The sequence below is a fragment of the Agrilus planipennis genome, unplaced genomic scaffold (genome assembly GCF_000699045.2).
Source record: "Agrilus planipennis isolate EAB-ADULT unplaced genomic scaffold, Apla_2.0 scaffold11, whole genome shotgun sequence".
Lineage (NCBI taxonomy): Eukaryota > Metazoa > Arthropoda > Insecta > Coleoptera > Buprestidae > Agrilus > Agrilus planipennis.
Genome location: NW_020440736.1, coordinates 1,714,760 through 1,729,935, shown reverse-complemented (window position 1 = coordinate 1,729,935; position 15,176 = coordinate 1,714,760). Strand labels below are relative to the sequence as shown.

Below are 15,176 nucleotides of genomic sequence, written 5' to 3'. Positions count from 1 at the left end.
GCAGTGGAGGTGCGTGTACGACCAGTCGTCAAACTCGTTGTGATGATGAGGAGTCGATGCTTTGATAACTTCCTTTAAAGCAAATATCTGATGACGGAATAGTTGAAATTAAAAGGTCCCAATATATTTTTCTTATATTATAGAAGACCTTTCTAAGACTTTAAAGAATTAAATTCAACTACTGCTAAGGTGTCTTAGTTGGTTATGAATCTTTCAACTATCTGTTATTTTTGTTCCGATAAACCTCTGATAGTTGTACCTACCCACGAACTAAACTATACTTAGTGTTCAACTTAATGCTATTGATTAAATAAATTAAAGATTTAGAAACAGTTCTTTTCATTCATTTACGGATTTTTTAAGTTGCGAAGGCCACAGCATTTATTTAATTCAGAAATGTTTAGTTTTGTACATTCAGAGGGAATTCAATTTTGTGCATGGCCTTGATTAGTTCAGCAAGAAACCGTGACTCAATTCCCTTGCAAGGAGTTAACGCATAAAGTTTCCTAGTATTAAAATAACTTACCGTACGTGCTTTCGGTGTTCGAGTTGGTTCTTTGATGTAACCGATTCCAGCTCTTGGATTCGTCGTCTGAACTGCTGTCATCAATAAAATCCCTCTGTCTGAAATTCGACCCGGGGCGGTATGAATTACGGTTCCATTTTCTTCTCGAACCAAATGTAAGGCTGGGAGGATTTGATTGACCCCCCGGCAAAATGTATTTGGGGAAGCTCTTGAAGAACCACGCTCCAGACTTTTTCCAAATTTCACGCGTTTCGGAACATATCATACAGAGCCAGGTTTCCTTTGACGGACTGAAATAACATGGAACACTTATTAGGACCAACTCCTTGACCATGACAAAATTCCTTTGACAACTGTTTTACATTTATCTACACTTCGATACATTTTTTTTTATTCTATATGCCTTTCATATTACGTAGTTGCGATCTGAACACAAACTATAACGTCTGTGTTCGCTGATAATATAATTGTAGTGCATTATGAATGCCGCTAGATGGCAGGATGAACATAATTACTCGACAGTTCTAAAGAAATAATTGACTTGAAATAGTTTACCAAATTTCTATATTAAGATGCTATGTTTACATAGATAGAGCCTCAATAGTAAGCAGTAACTATCATTACGGAAGGAGTCGGAGCGCCTTAGTACTGTAGCGATTCTAACCATAGATGTCGCAGCGGTGTACTTACGTAGTAGAATTAATAACGATTCAATAGCTACCTGGGACGGTGGTGATATATAAAAGGAGTTACGTAGTGAATACGCAACAAAAGGTATCAAAGGTCGTACAAATTAAATAAGCTGTTCATCTGTTGAAGAATTCAAAGAAAGAAAGAGAGTTACCATGTAATTTATTCGCACGTTTATACTTATCTACACTCCATTTCAATTTGTTAGAATTGTGACCTTGAAGAAATCTGCGCGAAGATAGAAAGAATACACACTAGGCGTGAGCAAGACAGAAATAGTTGGAACAAGCTTGAACGAGCAGAGCTCTCGATGGGCGGTCTTAGGAGATCGGATAGAACTGTACAGTACTAGACGAAAATGTTTAGCAATTTCTTAAAACAAAAATGTATATAAGTTAACAATAGAAAACAAAGCAAAAGTTTTATAGGTGTGTAGAGCGTTAAGTTAATTCACTTTTTATTATTTTTGGCTAAATATTCTTTTAAATAAAGCATATTCTTAATTTTTAACGAGGCAGTTTAAATAATTTTGCAAATGGTATTGTACACTTTTGTCTAGTCCTCGCTCGATGATCGGTGAAGAAATGAGCTCCACAGACAAATATGATTGAATTTGAAATTATGTTACTGCGCATCATAATAAAGGGAAGGGGCATATCTCTAACTTTTTGAAACGAACAGTACTGGTTTTATTGTTTTTATACTTATATGAATATTAGGTCAATGTTTTCAATTCTGCTTGTTGTTTACATACCTATTAATATTTCTAATGTTTGGTGTTACTTCAACGGCACACTTGTTACATGCGGGTTTCCGACAGTCGACACAGACGACCTTGTTACCTCCCAATATTCTGAATTTTTCTCCGCACAGCAGGCACTGACTCGGTCCACGTCCCAAAGCACCTCTTTGAAGCTGTTCCAAACGATCGATAAGCCTACCGATCTGTTAAAAAATACCAAATTTTCAGGCGACCGATTTTCTAATCGTTTATTTACCTAAAATGTCACTATACAAAACTTGATGACAACATCGACAAATTGCTTTGGGTATTAAAAGGTATGAGTGAGGTGAAGGATTTTGAAGATATATATTTAGAGATAGAAAATGTGTTTAGGTATGTACCTGAAGTAATTAAAATTAATGTTTTCGAAACCAGAAGATCAAGTGGAAAATAAATGATGCAACATTTTACCAAAGTTTGATTTATTTAGGTTTTTTAATGTTATTTGAAGATTCTCTTATTTTTTCAATAACCACCAATCATGGACTAAAATCATTAGAAACAGTTTTTGGATTTATTTTTAGGAGTAACGGTTAATCTTTCGGGCTTTAGTCCTATGAATTTTGTTTTGTGCCGACGGACGTTGTGATAATATTCAAGCGCCCGAAGAAGAATGTACATATTATAAAAAGATCGAAGAGAATTACGTAATCCTAAACTGTAGCATCGTACTACAGATGGCGTTTACCGCGCCATTTGTGGTATTTTCTAAACCGCGCTTTTAAGACAACAGGTAAAAGTTGGTCTATGTTCTGTCGAAGCTGTCTGCGACGCGCTGATGAGATCCAAAAAGATGAAATCGCGATCCGCGTCTGGCAGTTTCGACAGAACACTGACCACTTCGAATTATTTTATTCGACGATAAATCAACCATTATTGCTAAAAACTTTTCATTCTTTGGCTGAGAAAAATGCGAGGATTAAAAAAATGAAATACGAGAATATTCTGAATCGATACTTAATTTGACAAGCTATCCTGTCTTCACGTTTGACTGAGAAAAAGTAACTTTTAGCTACTATTGCTGATCGGCGGTCATTTTCTCCAGACTACTTCGAATCGAATCAGCGTCGCGGAATCGTGGGAATTAGCAGGTGATGATTGGACTGAGTAAGATGAAACCATGAGACAGATGAAATGAAGACAGAAGAAAAGTGGAATATTATTACTGCCCCAGCATTTGTCTGATTGTAAGTGATCCAAGGAAGCCTTAGATATAATTGAACCAAGGCAGACGAACCCAGAATCAAACCGGTATCCTCCCGAATGCTAAACAATCAATAGATGTATTCAAATTCGAGAACAACCGAACCGCATGGTCTAGTGTACTAGATGTAGATAGTATTTGAGGGAGTACCGGGTTGATACCGGGTATGCCTGTCCTAGTCCAGGAATTTCATATGATGTTCTTTGATTCCATGACCAGTTTTTCTGCCAAGGGGTTACGATATCAAAGTTGAACTATACCGATTTAGTCATTATGGATAATTCCTGTTGGATTTCAATAATTGAGGAATTGATTGTTATAGATCCCAACACGCTTAATAAAAATTTGACGGAATTTTTTCAAAAATAAAAAATATAAAAGCGATTAAAAGTTAAAAAAAAATCATGCTTTTTAGCGAGAAACATTGGAATTATATAAAAATGAATGTGATGTTCTAATTCAATCAGCTCGAACTAGACATAATTGATTCTAATATGTTTAAAATTGTAGAAAAGGTTGCGGAGCAATTAGTCATGAATTCGAAAAGCATCTCCTCTAGTGCGTTTCAAGGTTCATATCGTTGCAAAAATAATGAAATTCAGCAATTATTTATCTATTGTTAGTGGAGCGTCTTCCAAAAAAATCTTTGCGTTCCATATACCGATTATAATTTTTTGTAGGTTGTTTTCCCGATTGGTTTTTATTTTGTGACGTAAAGCGATTAAGAACATACATAAGTAATTAATGGATGACCTAATTGTTTGTAATAATCAAGTCGTCTGCCTACCCTTTCCTGTTCCAAAAGGTCAATTTGCTCAGCTTTCTTGATTACTTCTATAATAGTTGCTTGTTCGTCTTCCCTTAATGGTAATGAATTGTCCCTTTGTGGAGCGGGGCCACGCTCCAACGATGCTGTTTTCATACTCCATCCTGTTTTCAGTCTGTGTAAAAAGAAAAGAAAGTTAATTATGGAAACTGCAGTTTCAAAGTAGTCGGAAGGTGGTTTAGGTAAAATTATAGTGATTGTGAGGTCAACCTGCAATAAACCCAATGGAAATCGGGAAATGGAGTAGTAGGGATATAAAGCGGAAGATAGCGCAGGGTCGAGTCGCCTTAGAGAGAGTAGGAGAGCAGAGGATTCTATGGAAGTCAATAAGAAATAGGCGAGAAAGGTTGGTAAGACACCTTTTGAGGCATAAAGGTCTAGTCAGAGACATATTAGAGGAAGAAACGGGAGTTATGAGGGGTAGAGGTAGACCTAGATTAGAATACTGTTCGCAAATAGTTAAGGATGTGGGTTGTTCTAGTTTTAGGGAAATGCGAAGATTAGCTCAGGATTAGAACGAGTGGAGGTGCGTGTCCAACCAGTCTTAGGACTGACGACCTTATGATAATGATGATGTAACATGAGATTATACTTAGGCAACAAGAGCATGATAAAGAATAAAGTTTGGAATTTCCATATTTAAGACAAGATGAATGTGTTTGGGGGCTGATTTATTGAATTATTTACATCGCATTTGTACTGCAATATTTACGTGGTTTTATATGCGAATTGTACATTTAGCATTTACGTTTCCTGCAATAATGATCTAGATTTTCTAATTGATCGACGGCGACGGTAATTGTGCCGATGATATGCAAGTGTGTTATATTTGTACGTTGAATCCACAGGACCCTCTCCCTGATGATTAGCCATATCGGTTATCCGGCTCCAAAGAATTTCGGAAACTGTACTCTACATCCTGCGGATTGTTCTTGTTGACTATGGATGTTGTCCTTCTGTCATGATGTATTCTAGTTTAAGTCTGTGAATGGTTACAGCTTTCTCTGTGTTGGGCAATTAGAAGATGAAAGAGTGTTCGTTTTCTTTAAGGACTTCTGCTCCTTGTTCGTTATTTTTGTGATTTTAAAATTTTTAGTTTACTGAATAGACAGGGTGTTTCTGAAATAAGAAGCAACCTCGCAGGAGCGATAGGGCGCTATAAAATAAGAAAATTAAATAAATGTTTGGTGGTTCTAAAGTCCACCGCTTTCGATAAAAACGAAATTGAAAGTATGCTTAGCAGCCACTCCTACCCTGGTGCAATCACTCAGGGAAATACAAGATTGCAACGCCGCATTCGATCAGCTGCTAATTAGCTGCATTCGTGTTATATTTCTGTACGTTGTTTGTTATTTTTTAGATTGTGTGATTGACGACGTTTATTGCATTGAACAAATGCGTGAGCTTTTAGACGATCAGTTCCTTAGACGATGGATTAAACGTACGGGTCCTGTACTTTGACTGGCGCGTAGTCATGATCTGAATCCACTTATCTCCTTTGTAACGTATTTTATGAGACAGCGCGTGTACAAACGCCGGAGCAGAATGCCAATGATTTGTGCGATCGTGTATGGTCGCTGCAAATGAAGTACGCCAAAATCTCGATTGTTTTTGCGTGACTGAGAAATACTTTCTTGTGGTTTACATACGTATGTGTGTGTATGTGTGTATTTTTGTAATTAATTTTTGCTAATGGGAGTATAGAGCTATTGGAAAACCAAACATTAAGAAAAGGTAACACACCTCAACAATATATCAATGACGGTTAGGAAGTTTAATAAAATTACAATTATCTATCCTGAGTATACTAATTTACCTACTAATTTTGACGTAACGTTAATTTTTTCGTTATTTTCTGTTCTTAATACCAAGTTTAGGTGAACTTTAAATAGAACTGCGTATTATCAGCGATGAAGAAAGTAGTTGTTTAGTTAACTTTTATCGCAATGAGCTTGTGCAGTAGCCTAGTAGTAAGCTGTTGATATTTACTTTGCACAGCGCAACCGTCAATGTTTACATATAGTTGCTATTCACGCCCAGGGCCGGCTTCCGATTGCAACTTCTTTTGGTTTTCTCAAGATTCCCTATTGCATCTAGTTAACACGCTCTCAAGCTTGCTACCTATTCTCATAAAGCTTTTACATTAAATATGCAATAATTAAAGTTTTAAACAACAATTATGAAAACGTCTAAAGTGTATATTATATCTAGGAGGTGTGGTTTGATATTTGAATGATGTGGCTTCTTATAGTTGAACGTATTTTATAATCTTTATTATTCATCTACAGTAATAGCAGGACTGAAGACGAAGTATTTTTTGTTGTAATGGATAGTTCACATTTATTGTTTCAAAGTGTTTTTAATAAAAACAAAATCAAAGTAAAATCTCTATAAAAACTGAACTTTAAAAATGTTATAAATACCACGTTGTTTCATGAGGCTCATGAATAAGATCATGATAGATCATCTGGCGGTTAAGTTAAGGCATATGGTTTATGGATTGTCTCTTGTACGTATTTTCTGTTCCTGAACTAATAGAAACCATAAGAAACGGAAATTTATTTATTGCTTCAATTCAACTTTTCTTGAACAAGAAAAAGCGTCTACTGGGCTAGTTCCGGAAAATGTAAGGCTTCATCAATGGCGCTAGTGGTTTCTTTTACTGTTAGAAAATGTTTCCATTCAGAATCCCTTTTCTTTTATTTAGAATGAAATCCTAAAACTTCAGCAAGTAAGCGTTATATACTTCTGCGAGTTACATAAATAAAGATCGGATCGGTTCTATTTTAAACACGCCAACTCTGTATATAGAGTAAGCAATCTGTAAAAGTTGCTTTCATTTCCACCCTACCTCGTCGTATTATAACTTGAATTGTTGTAAAAGATTTGCGGTTAGTGTGAAAGGGTAAAATATAAGCGGCTTAATGTAACAAAGGCAAGAACTTCAACAGTTCTTGCAATGCTCGGAAATGAGGTGCTTGTAATCAAGAAGATGAAAAGTTTTATACGGTTATTTAGCAGATAGCAATAAAACTAATCCCATTTGTTAATGTTGTGACAAGTAAAGGAAGGATTATAAGAATTAGATAGCTTTACTCGGATTATTGAAATAAATACACGATATACCGCAATTAAATAACAGTAATCGTGTAATAGTACGCCACTGGCTAACAGTAACGCTACGAGCGCCATAATGGAAGCAGGAGGCACGCTTCTTTTATGTATATCTCACGTTTCAAGGAGATCTGATACCGAACGGGATGACTTAGAGGTTTAGTCCATTACTTAGCATTCGGAAGAACGCTGGTAAGATTCCGGGTCTGTCTGCCTTGATCCAAGTTTTTCTGTGGTTTCCTTGGATCACTTAGGCAAATGCTGGGGCAGTACCACTCCACAGATAATCTTTCATTCCCTTTTGTTTTCATTTCGTCCGTCTTTCAGGAGGTTTGTAGAGGGCCTTCCGCCACACCTTCCAGCATAGTCCGAAGGGACTGCCGCCCACCAGATAGTGGCTGGTGGGAAAAAAACACCCAAAAGTTTTTTTAGGTGGAGCGAATTAAAAGAGAAGGACGGATTGGGTGGAGCGGATAGTGACTGGAGATGAATCATGAGTCTTTCAATGAGATTGGTAGAAAACAGCCAAGAAGGCTCGTATGTTTCGGTCGAGGATCAAGCCCATGTTAGTTGGCTTCTTCGATGTCAATGTAATGTAGCCACAGTAAACAGTAAATGTACAGTTTTACATTACCATTTGAAGCGTTTCAAAGCAAAAAAGGTAGTTCGAATTCGTCCAGAGTTGGCACGAGATGGATGGCTCCTGCATCGCGACAATGTGCACTCACATTCGTTTCTTGCAGTGAATAAATTTTAAGCCCAAAACAATATCCCGGTCTTATCCCATCCGTCCTACAGCCTTGATCGAGCTTCAGAAGAAATTTTTCTGTTTCCTCGCATAGAAACTCCCCTCAAAGTTCATCATTTTCAAGGCGTAAACCATATCCAAAGAGTTGCTAGACGCACCTTGACGAGCTTCACTTTACATGATTTTCGCGGGTGTTTTTCCAAATGGGAGGAGCGCTTAGCGCATAAATTTATGCTAAAATTATGTTTTTTTAGTTGCAATACCTCATACGTACGACAGTTGACCGTTACGGGACTTTTACGCACTGACCCTCCCTGCTGACCCAGGCTGCATTTTCGGTTTCACCCGAACGTATTGGGCAGTTGCACAAGATTGGCCCCCTCCCATTATGTATTCATACAAATCAATTACTAGGTGTGGTCCCATAAGGAGTGCAGCACAATTGTCTCTTCCGAAAAATATGCATACCTTCCTTTTCCGCAGGCAATATCATGGAGACTATCTGCAGGAGATCAGACTCTAATGGTGACTTCAAATCAGTAAATTTAGGATAGATAGTGGCTACATTGTTTTCTCTAAAGTTGGTTAGACCGACCAGAAATGGATTACGTTCAACATCTGACCCAGAATTGCTATGTGTTCTTTTGTGCTTGGTTAGGTACGCTACATTTTTACATTTTTTACTAGATGATGCGTTATATTTTAAATTGCTAATATAGAAAATAAAAAATATAAACTACTTATAAAAAGAAATTAAAACGTGAAGTTCAACTAAACATTTAATTGCCTTTCTTATATACCTAATGTCTCTGAGAATAATTCAGACGAAACTAAATTGCTACCTACTAAATATGCAAGATCCATGAAGGCGACAAAAACCAATAAGTGACACTAATGATGTCATGATTCTCTGTTGTCCTCTCCGCAAATGGAATGAATGGGATGATTACCTACGTCTTCGTTTAATCTCTGTGGCATCCATTCTATATTCAGTCATCATTATGCAAGCTTTCATCCTAGGAAACAGATATTTGGGTTCATTTTCTCTCTCTTATTAAGACGCTATTACTTTTATAACTCGGTCACAGTCACACCATGTAAAAGTATTCTTTACAGTAGATTTGCTCTGTTGATCCTTTTTTGTAGACGGTCATAAACCAATTTTATGTGCGCTAAGCTTTTATATGGTATGCAGGGGAAGAAAAAGTAGGGAAGGAGCGAATATAGAGATAGGAGAAGAAGTGGCTGATTTTCAGTATCTAGAAAGTTAGATAAGTTAGGACTGAAGGAGTAGCAGGGATATAAAGCAGAGGATAGCACAGGGTCTAGTCGCCTTCAATAAAAACAAGTCACTTCTATGCTCGCGAACCGTTAAATTAGAAATTCGAAAAAGGTTGTTAAAGGTGTATGTTTGGAGCGCGGCGTTGTATGGGTGCGAAACATGGACAGTGGTCGCGGCGGAAAAGAAAAGGTTAGAAGCGTTCGAAATGTGGTATTACCGGCGATTGATGAGGATACCGTGGATAGAGAAGATTAGAAATGAAGAGGCATTAGAAGAGGACTCTAAGGAAGTCAATAGGAAATAGGCGAGATAGGTTGGTAGGACACCTTCTCAGGCATGAAGGCTTAGTCAAAGACATATTAGAGGAAGAAACGGGAGTTAGGAGGGGTAGAGGTAGACCATGATTAGATTACTGTTCTCAAATAGTTAAGGATGTGGGTTGTTCTAGTTTTAGGGAAATTCGAAGATTAGCTCAGGATAGCAAAGAGTGGAGGTACGTGTCCAACCAGTCTTAGGACTGACGACCTTATGATGATGAAGCTTTTATGTACAAGGAAGGTTCAATACATTTAAAGAGGTGTTTAGATACAGATAATACTTGTACTATGGATTTACGATTACATTCTATACAAGATTACCTGTGATTAGTGGGGAGCTGATTGATGAAGGGGTGAAACATCATCAGGAGGGTGACGTATAAGCGCGACTGGGAAGTAAACCGATTGTATAGAATATTTACCTCGGTTATTTCTGCAGGAGGTTAATTATTTCTTTATACAAGGGAGATGCCAAAAATTAAATACTTTTTAATTTCTTTTTTAATTATTGTATAATGTTGAGTTCAGTAATTCTATTTACGCTCCATGACTAGGGAAAAGTTTTAAAAAATGCAAAGATTCCATAATGGAACAAATATTATATAGATATACAAACTAACCTACAAATTATGTAATAAATGCACGAAAATAGCAATTTAGAAAATGAAAATTTTAAACTTTTACATCGTATTTTATTTGAGATAGTATCTACCTATTGCTCTACACAAAGTTCTTTCAAAACCGCTTTTTAATCAGCAATTTTTACCAAATTCACTTCATTTTTGATACTGTTTGAAGTAATTAACCTAACCTAACAAATGTTTCAGATAAAGTATAACTTAATAAGTTACTACAGGACATGAATAATATCATATTTAAATAAAACACGTGTTGTCATGTTTTCTTTGTTGTGTAAATATTCATGTATGTCTTGCTTTTGATGTCTACCTCTATCATTAGAGGGCGGTTTTGTGTCATAAACAAGTATTATATCAATTTGTTTTTATAGGTTAAATAAATAAAGTTGTTTCTCTTTTATCTATTAACAAAAAGTGGTTTGTAGATGCAGGTCACGATTTGACTGCTACATTTCGTAATATGAAATAATCGTCCTCGTTATTTTCCCAGTCAGTCCCATGATAAAAGTACTGTGTCGACTGAAATTGGATTTACGTGTATCTAATACGCCTCCCGCTCGGATTTAGTCCAGTTTTTCCATTTACCACACCCTACGCCCTTAATAATACTTGCGGCTCTCTAAGACATTGCATGTTGTCAGCAGGCGGCTGTTTACCGTAATAATCAAAAGTTTATTGGGCGTTAACAAGAGGGCTCAGTTGGCTTGCTTTATCGAATTATACTCACGTCTAAACAAAACAGAGTGATAGTCATTTATTTAGCTATTTTCCTAATACTTCAGTGGATTCTAGGTGTGAAATTGGATCGGTTATAGGAAATTACACCAGAAGTAATAAATCAGTTCTTATCTTATGTTAAAAAGAGAGTAATTTTCTGGTTTCTTACATTTCTTGAAGTTCCGGTTTATTGTTTATACCTATTGAATTCATCATCATCATTAGGTCGTCATAACCCACATCCTTAACTGTTTGTGAACAGTAATCTAATCTAGGTCTACCTCTACCCCTTCTAACTCCCGTTTCTGCCTGAGGAGTTCGACTAACCTATCTCGCCTATTTCTTTCTAATACCTCTTCATTTCTAACCTTCTCTATTCACGATATCCTCATCATTCACCTGTAAAACTGCATTTCGAACGCTTCTAACCTTTTCTTTTCCGCAACGCCCACCGTCCATCTTGGATTCATGTCATGAAAAATAAAATCGTCGAGCGACAAATCTGACTGTCAATATCGGAGTTGAAAGTTGAATGTTGCTAGACCTCTTATTATTAGGTTACAAGTGTAAATAAACACACCATTATCATCATAAGGTCATCAGTTCTAAGACTGGTTGGACACCTACCTCTACTCTTTCCTATCCTGAGCTAAACTTCGCATTTCCCTAAAACTATAAAACACCCCACATCCTTAACTATTTGCGAACAGTAATCTAATCTAGGTCTACCTCTACCCCTCTTGACTCCTGTTTCTTCCTCTAATATGTCTCTGACTAGACCTTCATGTCCTACCAACCTATCTCGCCTATTTCTTATTGACATCCATAGAGTCCTCTGTTCTCCTATTCTTTCTAATACCTCTTCATTTCTAACCTTTTCTACCTACGTTATCCTCATCTTCCGCCTATAACACCACATTTCGAACGCTTCTAACCTTTTCTTTTCCGCCGCCCCCACTGTCCATGTTTCGCACCCGTACAACGCCGTGCTCCAAAAATACACCTTTAATAACCTTTTTCGAATTTCTAAATTAACCGTTCGCGAGCATAGAAGTGACTTCTTTTTATTAAAGGCGACACGACCCTGTGCTATCCTCTGCTTTATATCCCTACTACTCCTTTCATCCTGATTTATCTGACTTCCTAGGTATCTAAAATCAGCCACTTCTTCTAATTTTTCGTCTCCTATCGTTGCATTCGCTCTTCCCTACTTTTTCTTCCCTTGCATACCAGTATTTTAGTTTTACTTTTATTTATAAACACATAAAGGATAAATATTCGATGACTGAGTAATGTCGATACTCTTCGTCCAATGTTCCCTGCGATCTGGGTTCGTGTAAATTTTTGTTACATGAAATCCCACCCAAGGTAGGTAGATATCTATTTTAAAAAATACGATCCAAAATGGTGCAAATATGTAATTTTTTTAATGTATATATTAGTTCACTACTTTCAAATTTGTTAACCCATTTTTTTCCCGATTCCTCACTGTTTAGATGTAAATATGTTTGTATCAGATGTTACGTAAAACTTGAAATAAACTGTTGACTAAGTAACAAACATACCATAATTTTTTTTTATTGGTAAGCAGATAACTTGAAAAGGGAAAGCGTGCATCGGAAAATAATAAACGTTCGTTATAAATTTCCTCATTCTTGTGCTGGGCTAACCGGGCTTGCTAATTTTACGATAGCAGCACTCGCTCTTAAAACCATATAATATGTATATACATAGGTACTTATATTATGCTTTACGTCTTCGGATAATACAATCTTTATGAGTCCTCTTTTATCGTAAAAACTGAGGGTAAACCTGGGAACATTAACTTTAAAATACTGGCATTAACCTTTTGGTTATCGTCAAATCAAAAGTGAGTTCAAAGCACTGGAGAAACGTTCCAAATAAACCTAAGTAATTTCGTTTGGTTTGTTTAGGTTATCTTTATCGCCACCATCATCACAGGCTCGTCGGTCCTAAGACTGGTTGGATACGCACTTCCATTTCTTCCCTATTCTGAGCTAATATTGGGATTTCCCTAAAACTAGAACATCCCACATTCTTAACTGTTTGTGAATAAGGTAGTGTCGCCGAAGATGGCCCGGCTCCTAGGATAGTCCACTTTTAAAAAAATACGGTTATGATTCAGAAAATACTACAAACGGCACAGTGAGCGCCATCTGTAGCACGATGCTACATTTTAGGATTACGTATTTTTCAACAAGATTCACTTGTGTGGATATCTACTTGCTGAAAACGAATCCTGGCGTAGCCAACCTCAACGTGATAGGCACGTTAGCTTAATCGAATAAAATAATTCGAAGTGGTCTGTATTCNGTATACCAGATGAAGATGACACTGTCTAATCGAGCAGAAAACCTTTTATGTCTATTGATTCTAGCTTAGATATAGTAACTATATAATGGTTAATTTATTGGTAGGTTCACCTAAGGTAGTGTCGCCGAAGATGGCCCGGCTCCTAGGATAGCCCACTTTTAAAAAACACGGTTATGATTATTCGAAACATTTGAAATTTCGCGGGTTTATGCTACTAGTGCCATAAACAATAGTGCAAGTGAGTTTCATTACCGACGCGTCGCCATTTTGAAGGCAGATGACAGTTTGCTTGGTCATGTCAAGACGATGCACGTTTTATAAGCTCCATTATCTAAATCATTTTGAAAATTTACAAATTTAAAACAAATCTCGTTGCTCTAAACTGTGAAAATTTATATTTAATCTATTTGTCAGCGAATTATAGGTGAGTGTTATTATTTTATTTCCTTTTTCGTATTTTTATATATTATTATACTCAATTCGAGTGTAATTTCCTATCATGGTCCATAATATAATTCCCAAACATAGCCCGGGCAAAGGTGACAAAAGCAAATAAGATGAAGGAATCTAAAACACTCGAAAAACATGGTTGGTATTGTCATGGATGCAAGGTGGATAGACTTGATGATATGCGTCAATTCTAAAAATGCCAAAAATGGTGTCATAAAGTCTGTGTAAGTTTAACCAAAGACGATGAGGAGCAATTCATATGTCCAGAGTGCAATTAAAGTTCTGATTAAGAATAAAGTTATTAAGTAAATTCACTTTTGAGGTTTTTTCAGTTTTTTTAGGAGTGTACACACTCAGTTAAAGACAGTAGCGTCTAATTTGTTTTAATTAATTAAGTATATTTTGATTGATCTCAAAGTTAATTTTCAGTATTCCTTAGATAGCCCACCTATGAATGACATTAAAAAAAATATATATATATAAAAAATACCTGATTTATTTTTATTTTTGATAAGTAACTTTCAAATTTTATTTTGTTTTTATTATATCTCCCATTTCTCATTGACTTCCATATTGCTCTTATTCTTCTACTCGTTCTACAACCTCCTCATTTCCAACCCTTATCCACGGTATCCTCATAATTCGTCTGTAACACCACATTTCGAACCGTACCCGTACAGGGCTGTGTTCTATACATAACAATATTTTTCGAATTCATTGTGTTAAAAGTGACTCGACCTTGGGCTATCATTTTTGGTTTATATCCGTACTGCTCCTTCCCTGACTTCTGGCTTCCTATAGTTACCAAAAATCAGCAACTTGTAATTTTCTTAGGTCATCTTTGCATGGACTCAGTTAAATACTAAAAAAGGAAAGTACTTACGTAGAAATCTATTGCAGAAGTTTCATTACCTTCTTTTGAGTGGATGTAGAAATGAAGATTTTCAGGTTAGAGAATTTTTCTAAAGACTATTTAGACTATAACGACCACGATAGCACGTGTACTGTTTATAATCTAACCACCACACCACCAAAATATACCTAATAGTAATGCATTTTACACCCTAGCTTTTTTTATATTTAATATTACAGAAGTCATAATCAAAATTAATTGAATGATAGAATAAATCGATTACGAACTTAGCGTAAGTAATTGTTAACGAATCGAGTATTTGGAAAAACACTAGTCCTTAGGATAGCTTCAGAACTTTAAGGTTTCCTAACCTCAAATTCCAAAACATAACCTAACCAAACTCGACTGTAGTTTCAGAAAATACTACAAACGGCACAGTGAACGCCATCTGTAGCACGATGCTACATTTTAGGATTACGTATTTTTCAACAAGGTCCACTTGTGTGGATATCTACTTGCTGAAAACGAATCCTGGCGTAGCCAACCTCAACGTGATAGGCACGTTAGCTTAATCGAATAAAATAATTCGAAGTGGTCTGTATTCTGTCGAAACTGCCAGACGCGGATCGCGATTTCGATCTTTTTGGATCTCATCAGCGCGTCGCAGGCAGCTCCGACAGAACACAGACCAAC

General features: G+C 36.5%; 1 protein-coding gene across 1 annotated transcript in view; it reads right to left on the bottom strand.

The window, feature by feature from the left end:
• The window catches only part of LOC108733899, a 39,874-nt gene that overhangs the window by 17,155 nt on the left and 7,543 nt on the right, over positions 1 to 15,176 (bottom strand). Inside the window, exons 2-4 of the mRNA XM_025979848.1 lie at positions 3,992 to 4,145; positions 1,971 to 2,161; positions 527 to 816 (exon numbers count right to left, since the gene is read on the bottom strand). Of these exons, the coding sequence (XP_025835633.1) occupies positions 527 to 816; positions 1,971 to 2,161; positions 3,992 to 4,145 (635 nt within the window). The remainder of the gene's footprint in view (positions 1 to 526; positions 817 to 1,970; positions 2,162 to 3,991; positions 4,146 to 15,176) is intronic.